The sequence below is a fragment of the Cervus elaphus genome, chromosome 15 (genome assembly GCF_910594005.1).
Source record: "Cervus elaphus chromosome 15, mCerEla1.1, whole genome shotgun sequence".
Lineage (NCBI taxonomy): Eukaryota > Metazoa > Chordata > Mammalia > Artiodactyla > Cervidae > Cervus > Cervus elaphus.
The window spans coordinates 57,913,104-57,938,378 of NC_057829.1; the positions used below are offsets into that span (position 1 = coordinate 57,913,104).

General features: G+C 45.5%; 1 protein-coding gene across 1 annotated transcript in view; it reads right to left on the minus strand.

Annotated features, from left to right (window-relative positions):
* Positions 1-574: 574 nt before the first annotated feature.
* MYOF (myoferlin) overlaps positions 575-25,275 on the minus strand; it is a 172,208-nt gene continuing 147,507 nt past the window's right edge. Inside the window, exons 42-54 of the mRNA XM_043926912.1 lie at positions 25,105-25,260; positions 24,582-24,673; positions 20,618-20,788; positions 19,604-19,752; positions 17,297-17,436; positions 14,980-15,068; positions 14,794-14,889; positions 11,133-11,274; positions 8,808-8,907; positions 5,848-6,038; positions 3,725-3,834; positions 3,208-3,355; positions 575-1,096 (exon numbers count right to left, since the gene is read on the minus strand). Coding sequence (XP_043782847.1) covers positions 1,058-1,096; positions 3,208-3,355; positions 3,725-3,834; positions 5,848-6,038; positions 8,808-8,907; positions 11,133-11,274; positions 14,794-14,889; positions 14,980-15,068; positions 17,297-17,436; positions 19,604-19,752; positions 20,618-20,788; positions 24,582-24,673; positions 25,105-25,260 — 1,623 coding nt within the window. The 3' untranslated portion in view covers positions 575-1,057. The remainder of the gene's footprint in view (positions 1,097-3,207; positions 3,356-3,724; positions 3,835-5,847; positions 6,039-8,807; positions 8,908-11,132; positions 11,275-14,793; positions 14,890-14,979; positions 15,069-17,296; positions 17,437-19,603; positions 19,753-20,617; positions 20,789-24,581; positions 24,674-25,104; positions 25,261-25,275) is intronic.

Below are 25,275 nucleotides of genomic sequence, written 5' to 3' on the forward strand. Positions count from 1 at the left end.
AATTTAGCACTTGTTGATTACATCATTTGCAAATATTTTCTCCCATTCTGTAGATTGTCTTTTTGGTTTATGGTTTCCTTTGCTGTGCAAAAGCTTTTAAGTTTGATTAGGTCCTGTTTATTTTTGTTTTTATTCCTATTGAACATTGGTACTATTTATGTCAGAGAATGTTTTTCCTGTGTTCTCTTCTAGAATTTTTATGGTGTCACGTCTTATGTTTAAGTCTTTAAGCCATTTTGATTTATTTTTGTGTATGGTGAGAGAGTGTGTTGTAATGTCATTGATTTTCATGCATATATCTCAATCTCTTCAGCTGCAAGATGGGGTTAACAATGTTACCTACCTTTTACAGGATTACCTTGAGGACTAAGTTAGTTAATATGTATAAAGCATTTACAATAATAGTGTGCATAGAATAAATAAGTGTTAATTTATTATATTGGCAAGATTTGGCAATATGCTTATAAAGGAATTATAGCCAACTGCCAGGGCCTACCATTCTATCCACTGACACCCAGACTAGAAGTTGCCTCTTTCTCAGCTTGGCCCACAGCTGCAACAAACACGTATACACTGAAGGTGAAATGTTTTTATTTGGGTTCATCACAGAGGTTGAATACACTCTCATGACATTTATCCATATAAAATATAGCAATGGTTGCAGGCATAAATAACAATTCCTCTAACTATTCTACTATTTTATAATGCACAGCCCTTTTTGTGGACTACAGGTAAGAAGTATATGAAATCACAATGCAGGAAATTCTCATGTTCGATTTCAGCAATTTACAAAAGCTGAATTATAGAAGTAGGACACATAAAAAAAGATTTTTAAATGGAACCAGCCACCTTGAAAATTACTATGAAAAAACATGGTGAAAACCTTTAATACTTCAAAAGGTAAGATAAAAATGTTGCCTGTTAGCCTGACTTGGAACCTAGATGCACTGGGAAGTGATGGGGCTCGGTGAAGTATGTAATATCGTCTTTGGTTTTGTTCTGTTAATAGAGACAGGATTCCCTCATTGCTGGATGACTCTTGAAGACTTTGCTTCTGTTATGCATTTGGTCTCACAATCTTCATTGACAAATAGTTCTGAAAAGGAAACAGAAACAGGGTTTTTAACTTAGGGATTCATCATGGTACCATTGACACTTAGGGCCAGATGATGCTTGTTGGAGACTGTGCATTGCAGGATGTTTAGCAGCATCCTTGGCCTCTACCCACTAGATTCCAGTATCACCCCCCAGTTGTGACAACCAGATGTCTCCAGGCATCCAAATATCCTGGGGGGGGGGGGGGCAAGATTGCTCCCAGTTGAGAACCACTGGTTTAAATCAATACAGTCTAACTCAGGAAGAAGAAATAACTATAAGCAGTTTTCTAAATGGTAAAGACAGATTGAACTACCTACAATAAGAAAATTTTGGGTTGGCCAAAAAGTTCATTCAGGTTTTGCCATAAGATCTTACAGAAAAATCCAAATGAACTTTTTGGCCAAGCGGTAGTATGCGTGTACTTACAGTTAACAAGCTGAAAGTTTCTGCTGAGAGAAAAGGAAGACACCAACTCCCTGCTCTTGTGGTTGTGCGACTATGCTACTAAACACAAAATAATCTGTATTATTAATATGAACTGAAGGAGTGGTTTCTGAATGCTTGGACTCTCCCTTCTCCACTGGGCAAACTAAGCTTAAATGCCCCCTCCTTGGTGCAACCATCCTCAGCAATAGGGTCTGATGGTCACTTTTTCCTACCTCTGGACCAGCCTATCTTTCATAATCATTTACTTGTTGCTATCCTGCAGACAAGCAGACACGTGATCTGCTTGTGGGCAGAAATCCTGCCTTGGGCATCTCTGTATTCCAATTTCTACCTATAGCAGATGCTCAACAAATTCCATGATTCTCAGAGGAAGGAAGGCACTACTTCCAGGCACCCTGACGAACCTCCCACTTGAACTCCCTTTGTGACTGTGGAGATTAAGGGGGATGTTATGTGATGTGGGCCTTAAAGAATGAGGGAGGTTTTAACAGGACGCAGGTAAAGGAACAGTCTTGGCAAAGGCATCCTGGCAGGTTAGGGCAATACTTGTTCGGGGAGGCCAACTCAATCTGGATGGAGTTCAAGGGTGTGTGGTAAGTCGCTCCAGTCGTGTCCAACTCTTTGCAACACTATAGACCATAGCTTCTCAGGCTGCTCTGTCCATGGGATTCTCCAGGCAAGAATACTGCAGTGGGTTGCCATGCCCTCCTCCAGGGGATTTTCCCAACTCAGGGATTGAACCTGTGTCTCTTATGTCTCCTATATTGGCAGGCGGGTTCTTCACCACTGGTGCCACCTGGGAAGCCCCCAGAGTGCAAGGGTGGTGTAGGCTTCTAATGAGCCTAGGATGCATGAAAGGTCAAGAGTTAGAATGTAGGACGGTTTGGAACAAAAAGTCTGAAGGCAGAAAGATCCATCAGAAATGCTGGCTCTGGTTCAGACCCACAATGATAAAGGCCTGAGGGGTTTCTTCTAGAGTTCCTGAGACCAAAGTTTTGTTTTGTCTTGTTTTTAATAGACCCTGAAGTTCTACCTGTAATTCATAAAATCTGGAGAATGTAATTCACAGAACATAGTACTTTAAACTTTCCTAAAGTTGACAGGTTGTAATACCACAACTGCTATGTAGGTCATTTTTGTTGTTGTTAGTCGCTAGGTCATATCCTACTCTTTCGTGACCCCATGGGCTTCCCTGGTGGCTCAGATGGTAAAGAGTCTACCTGCAATGCGGGAGACCTGGGTTCCATCCCTGGATTGGGAAGATCCCAATGGGGGCATGGCAACCCATTCCAGTATTCTTGCCTGGAGAATTCTCATGGATGGAGGAGCCTGGCAGGTTATGGTCCACGGGGTCACAAAGAGTTGGACATGACTGAGCGGCTAAGCATAGCACAGACTATAGCCCACCAGGCTCCACTGTTCATGGGATTTCCCGGGCAAGAATACTGGAGTGGGTTGCCATTTCCTTCTCCAGGAGATCTTCCCAACCCAGGAATCAAACCTGAGTCTCCTGTATTGCCAGGTGGATTCTTTACCACTGAACCACCAAAGAAGCCTCGAGGTAGGTAATTTTGCTGAACAGCAAAAAAAGCAACTACCAACTGAGATGACCAACCAAAATTCACACCCAGAAAGCCAAGACGAGAGGCCAAGGACGCATACCGGTAAGGAATAGAGAAGCACAGCCACAAAGAGCAGCAGGATCAGCAGGATCAGCAGGGCGATGATGACCCACTTAAATCGGCGCCACACGATGAACCTCATGGTCTTGCACGGGTTGGTGAACCACAGGAAGGAGGTTTCTGGTCGGCTGCATTGCAAAGAAATGGTTTTACCTACCCAACTCAGGAGGGACAGATATTTTACATCTCAGAGCATAACACAGTTTAAAGAATAATTAATAATATTTTACAAAGCCAAGGAAAGATATTATTCCCCTTAGTTGGCTGAGAGAGTCTTTAACCTTTTATGACTTCTTAAGATGCTGCAGACACACTGGACTTTGGTTTCACAGAAAGGAGAATGGTTAAAATGAGGCCAGATCACCAATCTCTCCATCCCCCCATCCTGCCTGTTCAGTACAAAATTAAGACAACGGCTAATCCATTGCATTAAGTCAAGTGGAGGGGGGTTTTCAGACTGCAGGTGTTTTGGGATCAGAACAAAGAGGGCCTCTCACTTTGGTGGGTCCAGTTTGGGGTTCATGTTGGGTTCATCCCGTCCCTTCCCGGCTGGCCTCTCGTCGGCCTCCTTCTCATTGAGGACTTCCAACGTCATCTCCACTTTCCCCTTCAGTAAAGCAGAACAGGTTAAACACATGACATCACGTTTCACAAATATTTTCACTCCGACCCAAGGCGTATTCCCCGAGCAGTGATTTTTATTCTTGTAAAACAATCCTGAGATCGCCTTAAATCTTCCTCCAGAGATCTCATCACATTTCCTCTTCCATGTGTTTCTGAACTGACTCCTTGTGGGAAACTGAGAGGACAAATTGCTTTCCCTCCTCCCTGCTTTCCAGTCTTCTTGGATCCCCATCATTCTAACTTTCTCACATCCATCTCCTTGCCTGCTCACATTATCTCCCTTTGTAACTGTGCTTGGACCCAGATTAACTTGAATACTGCTAATGACAATAGCTAACACTGAGCATTTATTGTGGGCTCCAGGAGAGCCTCTGTGCTTCATGAGACCCCTACTGTATGGAGCAATGCTGGCGCTTAGTGAGCATCCATTGTATACTTGCAGAAGAAAGGCATGAGTGAATGAATGAATGCTTCCTCCCTGTTCACAGGTCCCTAAGTGGTGCACTGGGCACTGCTTAAGCCTTTTACAGGGACACTCTCATGTGATGCTCAGGACAATCCTAGAAGTCAGGTACTGCTGCGATCCTCCTGTGCACCTGAGGACACTGAGGCTGCAAGAACTCTAGAAATTTGCCCACTCTGATAGCCAGGCTTAACCAGGGTGGTAACAGGCTTTCTAGAACCCTGGAACTCACAAAGTCACCAGCAATTTGAGAACTTCTGACATTGATGCTCATTAGGTGATGAAGCACAGATGCCTCCTCAGTCAACAAGTCAAAGATGGTCTGTCTATGGCAGTGAAAGTCGTTCAGTCATGTCCGACTCTTTGCAACGCCATAGACTGTACTGTCCATGGAATTCTTTAGGCCAAAATACTGGAATGGGTAGCCTATCCCTTCTCCAGGTGATCTTGCCGACCCAAGAATCGAAGCGGGGTTTCCTACATTGCAGGCGGATTCTTTGCCAGCTATCAGGGAAGTCTGTCTATGACAAGGTAGTCCTTATTTCTAAGCCTGTTCTTTCAAATCTATAAAATGGAGGTAATGTCTGCTTCATGGGGTTATCAGTAGAACTAAATGAGATTATGTACAAACTGCTCTAGAGTGGCAGGAAGCTGCACCAGGGGTAGAGGAAGTGATAGATTGCAAAGGGCACAAGGAAACCTCTGGGGATAATGGGAACGTTCTGGAGCTTGATTATGGTGGTGGTTTCATGAGCATATACATCAGATGTCAAAACTCAAATTGTGCACTTCTGTTGTTTTATGTTTTAAGTTTTTTTTTTTTTTTTATGTTTTAAGTTTTAAGTGAGTGCAGTTTACTTTATGTATTGGGTTGGCCAAAAAGTTCCTTTGGGTTTACAGAAAAATCTGAATGAACTTTTTGGTCAACCCAATAAATTTTAAAGTTGTTTAAAATACAAGATTATGAATGTTAGTCATTCAGTATGTTGTCTAGTTTATAATAATTAGTATAAAATGTTTATTAGTAGTAATACACGATGAATTAAGAATTAAGTAGCCTTTTTGTGACAGGGCATGGCAATTTGCACTATGCTTCTATGTTGAAATTGCTCTTAACTTATGGCCTTAATGTTCAATGGATGCTCACACTCCTTGCTTCTTCCATCTTTAAATTTTAATTTTTTCAAGATGAGAAAAGCTTAAATTTGAAGTTGCTTTTTCTGAATTGGACTGGAAGCTCAGCCTAAATTAGCATTTCTGGTGAAAGAGAGTCCCACAGAAATAGAGTATAATCACTTGCACTCCCAGTTTTTTGACAATTCCAATCCTTCTATCTTCCACTCAACCCCAAACATATGTTCGCAGCATCTGCCACCTTCTCCTACAATCCCAGGTACAACCTGTTCCCCAAACTTAAAAGTACCACCAATTCAAGCTTTCTTATCTTATATGGAGCAAATCTACTCATAAAAGGGCAAAACCTAAAGAAGAAAAGGAATAAACAACCCCCAACCAGGAATTACTCATACATACAGCCATCACACGGGAGCCATCCTTCTCCGTGTAGCAGGGCCACCATCCTTTCATGGACTTCTGCTCAAAGAGAGAGGCAGTTTTCACTTTCAGGGGGTTCATGGCTTTGAGGTCTGGAATCATGTCTAAATTGCATTTCTCTGATGATTTTGCTGGAATGATGGTATGATGCAAATCAAGTTCCAGGAAACCTAGCCAAGGAAATATTAAACCCAAATAAATTTCAAGTGGATCAGGTGATGTTCACAAGTAAACAGAATGTCCTTGTCAGAAGAGAGGTCTAGACTGTGACTTTGAGCAGGTGACAGGTGAGTTAGAGAAATGCAGCCTGTAGATAGTTAAAATTCTTTCCAGATAGGATGGAAAGTGGCAAAAGTACCTGTCCACTGCTCTGCATCTCACAGAGGACTACCCACTGTATTTCTCAGGGACAGGAGCATAAATAGAGTTCTTCTGCAAGCTCAAAATAATTAAACACCTAGGAACACAATTTCCACTGAACTTGGAATTTGCTCACGTTGGTTCTGAACTTCCCTGAACATAGTCATTTGGCTTTGGGTAAAGACAACCGGTACTTGGAACATGGGAAGCGCCATCAAACACACAAGTTCAAGTCTCTCCAAGTGTAATTTCAGAAACAAGAATTTGAGAAGGAACGTTGAATTCTCATCAGAAAATTCTCCCCAGGAACTAGGAAGCCCAGCTCAGGGTGCCCGGAGAAGCACAGGTTTTCTTCCATGATGAGGTGTGAACTCTCTTGTAGTTAATGACCGTCTCTGATTGTCTTTGGGGTTTGGGAACTCCTGGGACCCCTCTCCTTCAGATAATGGTCTGGGTATGTTGGGTCAAGTCTATGAATTACTTACTGGGACAAAAGGTGGTCTTCAACAACAGCAAAGAGCACCAGGGAGGTGGTGGCAGATTCTCTATAAACTTCTGGACTCGGAAACTGTCCTTCATCTTAATGCATCTGTAGCCCACAAGCCTTTCTGGAGTTTATGCCTGTTTTTATTTTGTCTTTCTCCTTTTGGTAATAACTGCAACCATTTACCCACTAGTTATCAGAGATACAGTCATCCTTATTTGTTGTCAGACTGTTTCATTTCAGTTCCAAGGGAAAAGTCTCTACTGTTCTTCATGCTAAACTAGCATACTCCTGTGAACAGGGAACATTGCCTGGCATTTCAGTAAACAAAGTGTTACCCATTATCCCAGTTCTACAAGGATCAGGACCTTAGTCACTGCAGCCCCCACCTGAGTCTGTGACCCAAGGGGGATTCAAGATGGAGGGGGAAGCATTCTGACCTTTGGGTCTGGCTCTGTCTAGCTAAGATGAATATCTAAGGCATAATTTCAACAGGTCCAGGATCTTGTATCTCCCCAAACATAGCAAAGCACTAAAGTCATTAACTTGAGCTATCTGTTCTTTGTGATTAGGAGTAATCTTTTGATGTTTGACTACCTGTTTTTTTCTCCCCTGCAGCACAAACCTCTCCATCCTGGCTCCTCAGAGCTCTCTGAGAGGTGGTGTCCTAGTTTGCAGTCCTCAGTAAGATGCCTGGACTCACAACTTTTAGGTTGTATGTTTTTCTTCAGTTCAACACTTTCATACTCATTTGTCTGTTCAGTTCTTATTAAGAACCGACTAAGCCAAAGCCACGGCACTCTGTGTTGTGAAGGGCAGAGGGATGAACAAGATGTAGCCAATGACCACTGGGGGCTTCTCCTCTGCTAGGAAAGATGCTCTGGAGGCAGGGAGATGAGCTTGGGGCTTCTGTAATGCTGGCTTTGAGAAAGTTACATCTGAAATGGCACAAGTGGCAGAGATCATAGAAATAAGGAAATAAATGTGCATGATACAGCAGGTTACATTGTTTAGGAAAGTGGGAGGAAAGGAGAGGAGGGCCTCAGAGGACTCCGGGTGTTTCGGCCTGAGCTACTGGGAGAAGCTGAGAGCAGGTATGAGGTCAGGGAAGAAAGGCTGAGTTTGATCTTAGTCACGATAAATTTGAGGTGCCAGCTAAACATACAGGTAAAAAGGTTCTGGTGGGGGGTGGGGAATAATCATCATAAGTGTTTCTTTTTTTCAAACGGAGATATAATTGACATAGAGCACTGTGTAAGTCTAAGGGGGATAGTGTGTTGATTTGATACACTGCACAGAGCAGTCAGTATGAGTCATCACAGTATTTCTTGTTACTATATGGCAGGCACCGTGGGCGGCCAGGCTGAACCTCCAGGTCTAGGAGTCATACCTTGCACAGAGGGAGAATGGAAGCTTTGCCTTCAACAGAGGAGAGGGTTGCTAAGTCACTGAGAGAGCCTGGGGAGGATCCACCAAACCCTGGGGAGAACAAAGGCCTGTGTTTAAAGAGTGAGAGCAGGCCAGTGAGACACCCAAGGCCTGGGAGAGAGAAAATCTGAACACTGTGCTTTGCAGGGACTGGGGAGAGTGCCAGGAAATGGAGGGGCCTGCGGTGGGGAGAGGGTGTGTAACAAGGGCCTTTTACCACAGAGAAGGGTGGGGAGGAACAAGGGCTGGGACGTTAGAGGACTGCAGTGACTTCTGAGAGGAGGAGGAAGCCAATTCTGAGGTGTTGATGGGAGGGAAGAGAAGAGAGAGGGAGAAAAGAAAGGAGGTTTGGAAGTGGAGGCAGGGCTGAGGCATACCTGAAAATAAAATTTGTGTCTTCGTAACATGTCAGAAGCTGGTGCAAGAGCCTACACCAGGACCCTGAGGGTGGATGGGGCCCACACAAGAGGTGCCATTCACTGTGCCCATTTCTCACGGGACCTGGGGTAGCACCCAGCAGGCCACAGTGCCCAGAGGCCATCCAGGCAGTGAGTGTGACCCCAGCCCCACAGGACTGGACATTTAAATAATTGATTCCAAATTCTAGTTGATTTAACTAATTTCAAGTACAATATCTTAGAGAAAAGTATCCAAATGTCAGCCTTACCCAAGTAGTCATCCAGAGAAAACTTGTCATTGTCCCATATCTGAATGACCAGTCTGGGTGGGACCCGAAATTCAGTTTGGTCAATACTCCAGAAATGTTCCTAAAATGCCAAGAGGAACAGACAAGCCAAAATGACACTGATTACTGGGCTCTTAAAACCCTCCCCTTGGGCCTCTTGAAAATGCAACATCAAGGCAAGGGGCCTCTTGTCTCCTTTGCATCCCCACCCAAAATCCCATCTTCTAGCCTGCTGGTCACGCCCCATGTGTATGTAAGGCAGGCAGGCGCCCCAGGAAATCTCACCACCACCAGCTGGGCAACAAAAAGGTTGTCTGAGGCAGTTCCCAAACAGAAGGTTTCCTGCCACGTTTCTATCAGTGTGACTTCCTGCTGCCACTCCTGGGGTTTGTGGGGGGTGGTGAGGGTAATTCTGTCTCCTAAACACGATGGCCTCGTTAGATTATCGTCCCAAAGCCAAGCTGTTCTAGGCCAGACCGAAATATCCCCTGCTGGGGTGTTACTTCTGCCCAGCAATCTCCCCCCGCCCCACCTCCAACCGTCCCAGGGATGTCTGAGCACACTCATTCCACGTGGGGGTGAGAGATGGCGGCCCACATTTCACTCTTATCAGTGCAGATTTAAAATTGCTGGCATTTGTGGTTTTTGAAAAATATTGCTAAAACTAAGACCCTCTCTGATCCTTCGGACTCGAGTTAGGTGCAGAGAGGATGGGGTAAGGTTCCTCCAGGTTCTCACCTCTGGTCCCTGCCTCTGCTCAGACAGTATCAGCCAAGGATCATGACACCTCCATGGCCTGATTACACCTAAGTTCCTCTGGCCCCAGAAGAAAGGGAATTCCCCCAATACTTCATGAATTTGAAGGAAGATTATTGGGTTGTTGGTTTTTCAGATGACAGTCTGAGATGTTTCCCTTTGCAGGACTTAGAGGCCTGGCTCTGAGGGGCCGAGAAGCCCACTCCACCTTTGTCTGGCCTCACCCGACTCTCCTGTGTGGGGTTACTCAGGATGCTGAGAGGTCCAGCTTAGATATGAGTAAACAGGAAAGGAAACTTTACCTAAAGGCCTAACTGACCCCAAACCCCTCACCTTCCCCCCGGTCTGTCTCAACATTTGAAATATGCATGGTTCAGCACCAGGATGAACCTCTGCATCTTTAAAAAAGTGCCCTTGGAAGGCATTCATCTCACCTAAATGGAAAAAGTGCTCACTAGAGCATCAGCAGCAGGTAGGGCCTGGCCTGCTGGGACGGGAGGGGGCTGTATTCTGATCCACGTGTAGGAGGAAGAGGTGACTGGGGCAGAGCTAGGAAAAGTTTATGGAATATGGTTGGGAGGGGAAATGGGACAAGGGCCTATGAAAGACAGCTGTTGTTATTACCTGCCCCACAGATTTCTCTTAGAGGTTCTGTTCCTCCAGTCCATGTAGTTTGGGGAGGACTGACTTCATCCTTGACTCCAGAGCTGCACCAGTCAGGGTACTGCATCCCTGGGCACCATTGGCTGGCTCAAAGAGGGGCACTCAGCCTCAGACAGGCCAGCTCTGGGGTCCAATCTCAGAACCCTGGTTGGCGCCTTTGGGGACTTGATCTCTCTCTACTGAGACCTGCTGGTAGCCACCCTACCTCCACCAGGGAGTGAGGCCTATGGGTGAAGGCAGAGCAAAGGGGTGGAGGAGGTGACCGCAATTTCTAAAGACATCAGTTCAACCTGGGCTCCAGGCGTTCCTTAAGCCAGTCAACCCTGGCCTTTTTAGTAATGTGAACCAATAAATCACATTTTTGGTACAAGCCAGTTTGAGTTGAGTTCTATAACCCAGTCTTTTAAATTAAGACCAGGAGGGCCCTGAACCCTCATGGAAGTGCTCCCGAAAGAAGGAAGGCAGATGCTTAAGTTTAATAAGGAAGGTAAGTGGGAAACTGCACCTACATTAATATTTTGCCTCTGGCTAGCTAGTCCAACAGTTCTCTTTATCAGGGGAAGAAATCAGTCTCCCATGACATAAGTATATACTTAGGTTGGGGTATGTATAGACACAGAGGGTCTTTTACCAGATCCTTCCCCCAGCTGCCAACATGTCAGGAGAAGAAAAGCTGTCTTCCTTTTACTCCTAACTACACAAATACCTACTAGAGTTGTGTGACCCTGGGCAAGTATCTGCACCACTGGGGTCTCTGAATCCCCACCTTACCAAGAGGGAGCTGGACCTACGACCTCCAAGGTGCTGAGCACCTGCGACCTTTTCTGAGTGTCCACATTAAGAAAGACCTATGACATCCCCGCCCCACTGGCACATTTCAGAACTCACTTTTTTAGCAACGAGACAGAGCTGTTCAGCTGGGAGGTAGTCAAAAGGGAAGACAAATCTCCAGTTAAAGTTCCCTTCGCCATCCAAGGATCTGTAATGGACATCTGTTTTCTGTTTGTTTTCTTCATTGCCAGGAATCCAGCTGAAAAGCAGGAGCAAACAGACTTAGCTTCATGTGATTGACAAGTAATCTAGCCGCAAAATAGTGCAATGATTAGGAGAGTGAAGGGCAGGAGAATTAATGCACTTTTCTTGGGCAGGTTCCAGTTATCTACGGAACTGGGGAGGCTGGGAGTGGTGATTTATGAAGGGAAGGCACTCTGGTGCATCCAACACAGGTTGTAGCCAAATAAAATAGAATTCCTCTAAAACCAGAGCAGGAAACCCTTTAGACTTCAGTTAACAGGGATAAGGTGAAATTTTCTGGAAAATATCAACAACTTAGCTTCTATTTTGGGAATGGTGAAGCTTGCCGGCTACGATTTTAGTCTCCCTAACTATAACTCATTGCTGTCTGTCATCACCGCTGATAGGCTCAATGAATGTGGGTTAGTTCAAAATTTCAGCATTTCCTTTCCCATATTTCACTTAAGCAAACAAAACAGGCACGACTCAAGTAATCTTACAGCTTCCTTTTTAAATTCTTCTTAAATGTACTATGATCACATTAATTGAGATGAGCGAGGGAGATGTAAGCTGCTGCATCCATACTCCTATCTATGAAAATTCATTTCTACCAACAAGTGAACATCTTAACTTTTGACATTTGGAAAGTTCTCTTTGGCCTGTGCCTGACAGACGGGTTAGAGGGATGAATGAGCATGTCTGGGGGAAAGTGTCACCACATCCGCCAACGATGGGGAAGACTTCTGGTTTGGAACAAAAGTGGTGGAATGCATGGATCTGAGTACCGACTACACATGAGCATCAGCTGGGGCAGCTTTCAGAAATACTGCTGCCTGGACCCCCTAGATAGAGACGGTCACTAGGAGGCAGGCCTGGCTGTGAACCTGCTCTGCCATCGACTCTCTGAGCTTCATTTCCCACCTGTAAAACGAGGTTAATGATACGTGCTTCCTTCACATGGTCAGCCTGAGGAGAGAATGTGAAAGGCCAGAGTGGGAAGAGGGAAACCCTTAACACATGTTCAGGATCAGCTGCTACGAACCAGGTATTAGCATGCCTTAGTTTATTCTTTCCAGCTGATAACTAGCTCCATCTCACAGATGAGGAAACTGAGGTTCAGAGAGGATCTGCGTCTCATATATCCAGTAAGGGACAGAATTAAGTGTAACTCCCAGGTCTATCTGACTCCTAAGTACAGGATTATTACTCCACCTCAAAGGACCATGGAGACTAGAAAGTCATGCGCTAATACTGGGTCCTATTAGTAGTAGTGGTATTAATAGCAGTCGACTGGTAATTTTACTTTTTCTCGTCAATTGACTAACCAAGTAACTGAGTTGAAATATTCCTTTTGACAATTAACGTTTAAGCTTTTGAACTAGCTCAATGAAGAGAGACTACACTTTTTGGCTATGACCGTGGTAGCTTCAGCTTATAACTCAACCCTAATTGGCACCATCATCCTTCCCCAGATGGCTCACCCCTGTAGCTCTTCCCTCTCCTTTCTTATGAATCTTTTCACATTTTAATTTGAAAACAAGGTAAACAGCCACTCTTGGTGTATGTACTTGTATGTAATACCCATGTGGGTATAGTGCTAGGCATGTTATTTGTGCATTATTCATCCTTTCACATACAGTATTTAGACTTTTCATTCCAAATGTGACACGGTACTTTAAGTTTTTTAATATTTTGGCCACACCATGCAGCACATGGGACCCCAGTTTGCTGACTAGGGATTGAACCCAAAACCCCCTGCTTTGGTAGCGTGGATTCCCAACCACTGGACCACCAGGGAAGTCCTGACATGGTATTTTAGGTTGTGTTTTATTCTTTGATTACCAGAGTTATCTCTCAGTCCAGTATTACTTGAGTTTGTTTCCCTGATTGGAAAAAAAATGCTTATGATAGTCAAATAAATTTGCATATATATAATTAGCCAGAATTAATTTTCCTTGGGGAATGGTAATAATATCCTGAAATGAGAAAGAATAATGAAGTACTTGATGAAACATTCCCTGTGTAGAGTGAACCTAAATGACAATAATTATGTCTTTAACAAAGGTTTGATTGAAGGCCACTTGGGATCATAAGTGAAACTTTATTCTCACTTTATGAATACATTAAATTTCAACAAGTCTTTATCTTTTACATATCAAGGAACCAAACTCAATTCATGTGGAATAGTAAGTTTATAGTGTGATTGTTAATTTTATGTGTCAATGTGACTGGCCATGGGGTGCCCAGATTAAACATTATTTTGGGGTATGTCTATGAGAATGTTTCTGGATGAGACTAGAATTTGAATCAATGGACTGGGTAAAGTAGATGGCCCTCCCAAATGTAGGTGGCACCATCCAGTCTATTGGGGACCTAAATAGAACAAAAAGACAGAAGAAGGAGGAATTTACCTGCTTTTTCTGTCTCACTGATTGAACCAAGACATCTCGGGTCATCTCCTCCTGACCTCAGACTGGGATATACACCATGGGCTCCCCTGATTCTGAGGCTTTGAACTCAGGCTGAATGATACATCCAGCTTTCCTGGGTCTCCAGGTTGCAGGTGACCAGTCGTGGGACTGTTTAGCCTCCATAATGAATCTCTCCCCCCTGTCTTTGTTTCCCTGTCTTTCCCTCTTTCTACACACACACACACACACACACACACACATGTCCTACTTGTCCTTTTTTCTGGTGAATCCTGGTTAATGCACACAGTGTTTACTATCTGCCAGGTGCTATCCTAAATGCTTTGAGTAACCCAGTCTTCTGAATATTCCAGAGTGGTGGATACTGTCATTATCTCCATTTTACAGATGAGGAATAGTGAGTTTGCTAACTTGCCCAGCTAGTAGGGAAACCACCAGATTTCAATTCAGCTAATTTGACTCCAGAGTTTGACTTCCTAATCCTTGGGTTCTGTATACATCATCGGTGTATAACACAAAACTGACACCAACATGGATTATTTGGAATTGAATTATGCAAGTAACAGAATAATGAACACCTATGACACTTTACACATTGGATGCAGGCACTCAGTAAATATTGGTGGAATAAATGATTAAAAAAAAAAGCTTTAATGTTTCTTCTTTTCCATGGATGTTAACTTCAGGTAATATATTAAAAAAAAACCAAAAACCTTGGGAGCTCTACTTCTGTCTCTAAGCCTAGTTACTCAAAGTATCAAAAAGGAATAAAGATGAACTGCATGACTAAAAAGTCTCATAAATAAAAAATCTGCTTGCTAACTAAACAAAACCTTTTTTTTCTTATAGGTATCAGATGCCGCTGCTCATAAATAACATCCATACAGGCTTTTCTTTCTGTTCTCTCTCTCTCTGTCTCCCTGGAGCTTTCTTCCTAAGCAATGGCAGGCGGGTTCTTTACCACTAGCACCACCTGGGAAGCCCAGTAAGACATAATGTCTTCAATAATCAAGATCCTATAATGGACACCCCATAATGGAACACTCATGAAGGAGAGTCTGCTTTGTTCTCTGAGTCTTTCAGAGGCTCCTGCATGCCAGCCTTACCCTTTCACATAGATGTCACTCATTTCCTCTCCTGTGATGCTTTTCTCATCCAGGACAACATCCTTGGTGTTCCAGATAATCACACGCAGGTAGTATCTACGAGAAGCACATTTTGAAGGTGGTTTTTCTTTTCAGGTCCTGAACCAAGACCCCAGTGAGATACAGCAGGGTCTCAAAATTACTTACTTCTTGGCTTTCCGGGGTGTGATGTTGAAAGGAGGGCCTGGTGGCCCCAAATTCTTGGGGAAAACATCCACCCACATCTGAAGTCTTCCCTAAACCATTCAAAAATGAAAAGAGAAATGAAGTTACATTATGGGTGGTAGAGACTACAATCTTCTTTCATACATCTTCAGTGAAACTAGTGCAGGTCTCCTAATTTATTGGTCCATATGGAAGGCAAGAAAAATGGAGTAAAAGAGCAAATCAAGATGAATCTTACAACTTCAGTGTCACTTAGGCCATCCACCCTCCATTCTCTCCCAGGAGTGCCTACTTTATCATAATCTGAGTCTTCCCTGGTTAATAAAATGAGGGGCTTGCCATCACTAACACAACCCCAAACACACATACTCCCTCTTACAGTGACTCAGAACAGTTGTCACACCATCTCTCCTCCATCATCAGACTGTCTACTTGCTATCATTGTCAGTTTTGTGACACCCAAGGGTTTCTCCACTTACCTTGGGAGAGAAAATCAAAATAATGTAAAAATGTACTTAATTTTGTAAAAGAAAAATAGCTGCACTTTCAAAGGAGAGACTCAATGTGAAAAATATTACCATTCACCAAACCGAGGGCTCCCTGCATTGGCTTGCTAGGGCCCACTGCCTGGAAGGGGGCTTGCAGGAACGTGGAGGGTGAAAGCCTGGACTGACGCTTGTGCCGCCATCTTGATGAGCTCCCCTCACCTCCCTTTATATCTTTGATGGCTACAGACCAGGCCCATTTATCTGACTGGAATATTCTTCCAGACAGCCTAGGAATGCCGTTAACACACTCTATCAACCATACAAACCAATTTAAGTTCCGCAGACTGTTTTTGGATGTTCTGTGTACTCTGCCTTCATGACAAAAACAGATTGGTCTTTAAGAAAGTTGCCAAGGAAACCACTAGGTTGGCTTCCTAATGCATTGTGATCAAAATGAATTAACTGGGGCTCTTGGAAAGGGATATATTTTACTGTGATCCTTACTCTCTTCCAACTAATCTCGAGGGCTCAAGGGTCTAGCATACATCAAGAAATTAGCAATCTCCTCATTAGCTGTGTCTCCTAAGACCCAGCCACAGTCTGTCCAATGTGTAGGTAGAGGTGATGGAAGTATTGGTGGATGCCCAGGGAGAAATCTTCCTTGCTTTGTTACGTCTTAAGACTATTCATTTGAGAGGTGAGAGGGGGAAGAGGAGGAGAAATGGGCTCTTTGAGGGCAAGGAAGAATAATAAGAGAAGGAAGATATGAAAATAGGGAACAGAATAAAAGTGAGTGACAAAACAACCTAGTAAGCACAGCCCAACTTGTACTCACTTCTTAAGAGACCACGGTTCTGCTATCCATACAACAATATTTGCACCCATTATATTAATATTTCTTAAAGTGTGATTTCCTAACCATCTGCATCAGAACCTTTCCGGATACTTGTTACAAATTCAGATTCCTGGCCCCACCCCAGACTTACTGAATCTCTGCAGGCATGGTCTGGGAATCTTCATTCTAATAAGCTTCCACATAGACTATCCTGTCATTTTCCATGTCTCCCCTTGCTTCTCTGGGAACTGCCCTTCCCCCGTCACGATCCACATGTGCCTGTGACGACCCACCCTGTGCACTGTACCCTGTCCTCCTGGCTACAGCTCAGTGTCTAGTGGTGGATGACGGGACCAAGTTAGGGCAACCCATCCTTTCCACATTTGGAAGCAGGTGGGGCTACATTATAATATACAAAACTCAGAAACCGTCCACAATATTCTGACACATCGGAAGGTGCTCACAGGAAAAGTGCAGGCTAGAGGAGACTCAGAAACAGACAAAAGACAGGGCAAGATCCTGGCCCAAGTTTGTTCTGAGTCACTGTTACTCTCCTGTCTGGATTTAGTGAGTTACCTGAAAATTCTTACAATAAATCCCCCTCGTGTATGCGTGTATGTGTGCGCTCAGTCACCTCAATCATGCCCAACTCTTTGCGACCCCATGGACTGTAGCCCACCAGGCTCCTCTCTCCATGGGATTCTCTAGACAAGAATACTGGAGTCGGTTGCCATTTCCTACCCCAGGGGATCTTCCCGACCCAGGGATTGAATCCACATCTCCTAGGTCTCCTGCATTGGCAGGCAGATTCTTTACCCACTAAATTCCCCTCGGGAATGCAGCTAATCTGAGCTTCATTTCTATTTTTCATATAGCTTAAAGTATCCAAAAGAATAAACAAGGCAAGTCTGTGTCAGCTACTGCCACCACCTTTGGGGTGTGGGTGATGCATGTTCAGAAGTGGAGAGCGCTTTACCTGGGAGATGTTAGGCTGGAAGCTGCTGTGCAAAGTCCTCGTTTCCACGTGTTCAGGAACCAGCCCCTGAGTCCTGAGGATGTGAAGGGCGAGGCGCTCCTCGGGGGGCCCAAGGTGCCGGTGCAGGATTTTGTTTGCTTCTGCAATTTTTTTTTTTTAAAGGACAGTGAAACAGGGACGGGCATCCAGAAACAGTTCAGCCTTGAGGGATTCTCAGCACTTCAGCCCAGACTTTGCAAAACACAGTCAGGCAGTGCCAGTGTGTGAATGTGAACTGCAGCCTGTGAAAGAGTTGTTGATAGAAACAGCCCCTGACCAGAAGCCTTGCCCAACCAAGTTCATTCCTGACTTGTGGACTGCAAATAGCAGAGAGATCAAAAACACTCCAAACTGTGTAAGAGCAACCCCCATTTATGCTGGTGTCAGGGGCTCATGGCCAGATTCCTGTGCAGTTAGGTGTGGCCATGCAAACAAGGTAGGCTAGACTCTAACGTAGGTGGAAGTGATAGGTGTGTCCTTCAAGGTCCAGCTCGTAATACCCTCTCATGTAGGATCACCTCTGGCACCTTCTCTTCTGAATGCAGAAGAAAACGGTGACCTTAGAACCCTGAGGTGACGATGGGCAGAGCTGCAAGTTGAAAGAGCCTGGCCCATGAAGGACTGTTTGGAAGAGGACCACCCACCTGTAGGAGTACCTGTTTTGAATTTATGAGAAATAAACTTCTATTGTGTTAAACCACTAACATTTTTAAGCTTAACTGTTACAGTAGCTAGCTAGTATCACTGTGGCATTTAAAAAAACAGACTCCCAAATTTTCTGTCACTCCTTCCATTGAGAATTGGGGGGTCTAAGTCCTCTCCTTTGAATCTGCAGACCTATTTGACCACTAAAGAAAGGATGCTGTGTTACTTCTAAGGCTAAGCATGAAAGACCACATGGGTCTTCCTGGATCACTTGCTCTGAGGGAAGCTGCCAGCCATGTAAGGAGCCTGGGTGCCCAGATAGCACCCTATGGTAAAGGCCTGGGTAGGTGCTCTGGTCATCAGGCCAAGGTGAGCTCCCAGCCAAGGGTCATCCTGGGCATCAAGCCTTCAGGTGACTGCAGCCCCGGCCAACATCTGACAGCAGTCAACTGCCACTCAAGTGAGAAGTGCCCAGGTGAGCCCTTCCTGAATGGCTAACCCACAAGACTGTGAGCAAAACAAAATGGTTGTTATATGGGGAAAGACTCTAAAAAAGAGTGGATATACATATATAACTGATTCACTTTGCTATACAGCAGAAACTAACACATTATAAATCAAATACACCAATACAACTTTTAAAAAACACAAAATGGTTTTTTTCAGCAGCTAAGTTTTGGGATGATTTGTTATGGGGCCAAAGTAATGGGAACAACCCTGTTTGATACAGCTTTTGGGGGGTGTTGTTTGATTGTTGGGGTAGTTGTCTCCATGAGACCATGTTACTTGCCAGTTTATTTCCAATGCCCTTTGCAAGTTCTGATGTAAACAGCATCATTCATTAAACATCTAATAATCCCTGATATTGACCAAGTCTTCAAGTCTTCTTTCAGATAGAAAGACAAATACAGTTTCTTACAATGCCAGGAATAAACAGTTGAGGATCAGGAAGCACTTTCATTCCTGTGTATCTTTGTTCAGCTTTCTCCAGATATCCCATGTGCCCTCAAAACCAGCCTCATGCCAGCCCCTCTGGAAAACCCTCTTCCCTACAAAACACTGAATCATGCCACAACTCTTACATTCTATTAAGCTGATTTCAGTCTATGTCATAATGCAGTTTGCTGTTTATGTGTCAGGACAGACTGCATTATAAATTACTGCTCAGGAAAGAGCAAGACCCCAAGTTCGGACATGAACCAGATGTGAACTCAGCAGATTCTTCATTAGCCCCCAGCATCCCTGAGCCTTCTCAGGGTTGGGAGAATGATGGAATAATATTGGAAGAGAAATTCTTGCCCTACCATCTGAGCACTTCTGAGCTAATTATACATCACATGGAAATAAGTTAATTATCAGAACTTTGTGTTCAGAGCTCAAATAGCTATGACCTAAAAAGGTCAAGTGAAACATAAGCCAGACGAGAAAACGTGTCCATTTTGACACCTGACATGACTGTAAAACTCTAGCATAATGGGGCTTTTGTTAGACAGTCATGTGCGTGGAATTCCCTGTGGTGTCAGGGTACTGCTCTGCCCACCCCCCCTCCGTAACGCAAACCCAGCAGCAAACATGTGCTGCTACACCTTGCAACCAGCCTGCAACCCATGGCAGTGTGCTTACCAAATTCATCTAGGCTGTAGTCTTTTCCTCCATATCTGATGCTACTTCCATCTTCCGAAAGAACAGGCGGTGGGAAGCCTTTGAATCTGGCCACATTTTGAAGCAACTGTGTTGGTTTCAATTGATCTCGCCAGGTGTTTACTCCAGAACTGTGAATAATAATGCCACACTCAGAGTTAACCACAGGACACACAAGTTCTTCTTAGATTCATACACACACATACTTAAAGGCACATTCATGTAATGGGGAATGCACTCTAGACATTGGCTTTTGCCTAGAAATCTACTTAGGATTTAGAGACTTAAAATCCAGAGTTATTTTGGCCTTCGCCAACTGGTCCTCCCCCCATCTCTGGCCCTCTGTAGATAATGAAGAGTTTGAGATCACCATAATCATAATAGGCAAACATAAATTAGAAATCACAAGCTATATCTCATTGGGTAATACAGAGGGACACTGTTTAGCACTCAGGGAAGCAGGATCACCACAAAACTGATCAGTGTGTGGGGAGGGGCAGGGAATTTCCACCGTCAAACACTGCTAGCTCTCCGTCCGTGGCATCACGGAGGGAGGGGTAGGAAGGAGGGGAGGGGAGGGACTGGCTCTGTGGGCTTTGCCACCTGTGCCATCCTCACCGAGCCCTGTACTGCCCCAGGGGCCAGTGTGGCATACGGATGCCAATGTGAATAGCGCCCCCTGCAGTTGTGCAGTGCTACGGCCCTGCTTCTTCCTAAGCGTTAGTCACTCAGTCATGTCTGACTCTCTGGAACCCCATGGACTGAAGCACACCAGCCTCCTCTGTCCATGGTATTCTCCAGTCAAGAATACTGGAGTGGGTAGCCATTCCCTTCCACAGGGGATCTTCACCATCTGAGCCACCAGAGAAGCCCAATTCTCCCTCCTGACTTAAAGGATCCGAGGCTCAATGAAGACAGGCTTGAGGTAGAGCATCAGAGCTTCCCCAGTACTATCGTTAGATGGAACCGTCAACGTTTACATCCAAAGCCACTTACATACAGTACTGCTCAGGAATGCCGCAGTGGGACCCAAACCGGGAAAGGAATCTGTTTTCTAGATCAATAATTGTTTCTCCTACTTTTTCATCACGGGTAAAGGTGTCGTAATCGTAGACAGAAATTTTCAGATCCTTTTCTTGAGGTAAGTAGCAGCTCAGTTCATACATTCTGAATAAATGAAAGTGAGATTAGAATTGCACGACCCCCCCCTGCCCCCCAGGTGTCTTGCATACTCCATAGCTCTGCACAGACTCTCTGGGCCATGGGAGGAGGATGCCATGGCCGGGATAGCAAGGTGGGTGGTGGGTGACAGGTGGTGCTTGAGAAGTACCACACGTCAGGAATAAGAACAACAACAGAGTATATACTTGCTCAGGAGAAGATCCGGGGCTTTAAGTGCCCAAGGAAAATCCCAGTTTTGCTGCTTACTAGCTGTGGGACCCTAGGGCAACTACTTAACGTCTTTGTGCTCTGTTTTCTCATCTGTAAAATGGGGATAATAATCCCTACCAGCTCATGTTGTTGTAAGGGTCAAGGGAATAAATGTTTAGAAAGCATTTGGTATGAGGGCGTTACTCAAAATTCACTAGCAATAATAATAATGTTATTATACATTAAATAATACTTATTGTTAAGAATTATAGTAGTATTAATATTATTAGCACACATGCCTATTTCCAGGGCACCCAGGCATCTCTACCCAACTGGGGATCAGTAATGCACAAGCACCCTGATTTATAACCCCCTATCTGTGTCCCCTTTTTTGTCTCAACAAGAGGCCATTACACCATGGAATATCCTGGGCTAACCCCACGGGAGCATGGGGGTCTGGAGGAGGGCAATGGAAAGCTTCCAAGAAGGCTCCCTCTCTCCTCCTAGGCTCTCTGGCTCTCCACTGATTCTTGAAGGCTTTCCTATAGTATCCGTATGAAAGCACAGACCCTTCTGAGAGACCAGCAGATAATCACAGTAGTTTCTGTGGCAGGTGAGCAATGTGGCGCCAGTTCTGAGAGGGTAATGACTACTGCGTGAACTCCGGATGGCCGGGGTTTGGCTCTGTACTTGCACACAGAGGGGCGGGTCCCCTCGCCGGTGCTCAACAAACTCTGCACCACAAATTGTGAGAGGCCCCTCAAATCTCTCCTCTCCCCCTGTGCCTCTGCCCCTCCTCCTGTCACTCTGGTGTGTGGCCCGGTTCTTGCCCAAAGAACCAGAACTATTAATCTCTGGAATAGAAGGGTGTACATCAGTGGGGTTCTGGAGACAAGCTTCCAGGGGTCTCCTAGACACATCTCAGTGACTTCCCCAGACTTCTGCAGCCAGACAGGGCCTGCAAAAGGCAGACAGCCCAGGAGAGAAGGGGCTGTAGTCCTGACTAGACCGTATCCACACATGCCCCCAAATTCCATTGCTGAATCCCAAGGGACAGGTAATATGTGTCTGTTGAGAAAAAGAATTCTTTGCTCAAATAAGGCTGAGAATCACTTCTTCTGGTGTTCATCTGGGCAAACTGAAGGTTCTGAGAAATCCTGCAGTTATCTTTTTAACCCAAGCATCCTGGTTTGATTAAGAAATATGCTTTTCCTTGGAACACCAATTAACATCTTTCTGGAAGACTAACACTCCATTGAATGTGATGTGATAACAATACCGTGCACATAGCAAAGTATGCTCTTTCCTGAATCTCTGTCCCAGAATTCCTCAGAGTCTCTGCTGAGAAGAAAGTCACCCGGTAAGACTGAGGCCAGGGCCTGGAGCTTAGGAGGGGTTGCGGAGCTGGGGTCTCCCTGACTCCACCCTGCTGGATGGAGCCAATTCTGAGTTCGCCAGATGGGGATTGGCCATGTGGAGCCTGACGGCATCACTTCCTCCTGAGGCGGCTTGAGCAAGACTCTTCCTGCCACTTAATTAAGCTTGCGCTTGGCTTCTCCAAGACAGGGCTGCTTTCCTCCCATAAAAGCTGGCTTTCCCTGCTTCCCTGTCTCCCTCGCATGGGGCCCTCCTTCCTGCCCTGCATGCCTTTTCCTGTCTAGACCTCAGGGCTGGATCAGCGGAAGAAAAGGAAAACGATCATATTGCCATGCCAGAGGATTATTTCCAATGCCTGGCTCCGGCACCCGGCCCCGGGGTGTGCAGCACAGAGGGGGTGTCTGTGTGTTGGGGAGGGATGTGTGTGTGTGTGTTTGTGTAGCTGTGGGTGTGTGTGTGTGCACGTGGGTGGATGTGGGTGTGTGTGCACACTCACAAGTGAGAGAGGGAAGGAATGTGTAAGGGTACCATCCAACACACATGAGAAGCAGCAGATGGGCAGGATAATAAAGCCAGAATTTAAGATACCAGCCACACGTCAAATAAAAACAAAGTATTCTCCTTCTCGGTAGTGTTCTGGGGAAAAACAACACTGTGCAAATGTTTTTTGCAAAGAACATTTTTCTACAGGTGATGTGAAAGTTGCTCAGTTGTGTCCGGCTCTTTGTGACCCCATGTACTGCAGCCCGCCAGGCTTCTCCGTCCATGGGATTCTCCAGGCGGGTAGCCGTTCCCTTCTCCAGGGGATCTTCCCAACCCAGGGACTGAACCTGGGTCTCCTTCATTGCAGACTGATTCTTTACTGCCTGAGCCACCAGGGAAGCCCTGCAGGTGATGGCTTGGCCATAAGCATGAAGCAGTACGGCGGTGGTTGGGAAAGCCTGGGGCTTGGTCAGGATTTCTCCCCAAGTTTAGGCTTCCCCATGTACCAGCTCCATGCACACAGCTCGGGCGCCCTGTTTCCCTCCCTGTGACGTGGGGCCGTGACCCCCTGCCCTGCCAGCTGCAGGGTCTGACACTGAGGTGGAAATCAGACGGCGGAGGCTGCAGGGTGCAGCCTGGCAGCCACGCAGACCCTGCAGTCAGGTGGCCGGGGCATGGGTCCCGGTTCTGCCACTCCCCAGAGGGGTGAGTTGGGTGCTCATTCCCTTTGTGCCTCAGTTTCCTCTTTGTCAGTAGGCCCTCAGAGTGGTGAGATTCTTGAGATATTTTCTATGAAGGGCTCGCTATAGTGCAAGCCCTCAGTAAAAGCTCAGCAAATAGTAGTTTAGTCACCCAGTCGTTTCTGACTCTTTGTGACACCATGGACCGTAGCTCGCCAGGCTCCTCTGTCCATGGGATTTCCCAGTCAAGAATACTGGAGTGGGTTGCCATTTCCTTCTCCAGGGGATCTTCCCAACCCAGGGATCGAACCCGCATCTCTTGCATTGGCAGGCAGATTCTTTACCACTGAGCCACCAGGGAAGCTTGTAATAGTAGCTATTAGTAAATGTGGAAGGAGTTCATAGCTGACAAAAGCTGGTCCTCTTTAGAGGTCACTTGGGTTTGCCTTACCCCTGAGAAGGTTCTGATGAGATCAGTGTAACCGTGCAGAAACAAATGTCAGATGGCAAGGATGAAGATAGTAATGCTATTTCAAGAATCTTCTGGAACAGGAGACAGGGAGCAGGACATCTGATGCCATCACTTTCTTCCCCCTTCTCCGTTTTTGGTAACAGAGTCAGTAACACATACCCTGGCTCAAAACAATGGAATCAAAGCATCCCAGACAAGAGAGTTCAACAGGATTGGGGTGTGAGAACCACCCTGTCACTCCACGGAAGTCACTGCCTACTCTTCTTGTCTAGAAGCCACAAACTCTCTGGACTTCTGGGCCTCCTAACATCCATGTCCTGTTACCCCTGCCCCCAGGTCTTAGAGCAGGTCTCTCAGACTTGGTTTAATTTTCTTCATGGCACTTTTTACTTTCAAGACATGCTTTTATTTATGTATTTACATATTCATTATCTGCCCCACTGACTTGGATATTTGAATAGTTCATAGACATAGTTTCACAGCTTTCAAGAGCAAAGCTTGGCGGCACATACTGCATCCTTAGCATGGAGGCCATGAAGAAAAGAACCACAGAAAAACGTTAGGAAATATCTGTTACCTGCCGAACACCGGGTTGAGCGTGTTGGGGATGTAGTTGTCTCGGTCTTCGATTACTTTTTTGCCCAGAGTTATTTTTATGTAAGGGTCACACTGTGGGGATGAAACAGAGGACAGGTTATGTCACTGTGGGGTGCCCACTTAAGTCAGTTTCTGGGACAGACTCAGATGTGACTCGTGATGAGAAGGGGCAACCTCAGATCAGGTCTGGGTAGTGCTCCCTCTTGGCGCCATGCAGCCAGCATGCCTTTGGAGGAAAGGCGGTGGCCGGGAGCAGTGACAAAGTAGTTCTCTGAGGTCACATCTGTAAAATGAGGAGGATGATCCAGCGGCTCCAAAGCCCCTTCCCTTCAAGCTCTTAGGTAAATACCCATTGGGACCATCCTCCTGAACAGATTGTTTTGATAGAGTATCTTTCCCCTCCAGAGATAACAGACGCCCAGAAAGAAGGAACATGACAATTATGGTGGTTGATGACTGTAATTATCTTGCTACAGGAGAAGGCCCCACACCCAGACTCTTACCAGGCCATTGTTGTCCTGGGGCTGGAGCTCTAAGCCTCGAACAATGTAAATCCTAACCGTGCATTCCTGTGGGACGCTGTCAGGTAATTCCCGAAACTGCCGGGGAGGGGCCGGCACGCTGGGGTCATCCGACAGTGGGTAGATTCTGAAGGAGCCCTAGGAGAGAGACAC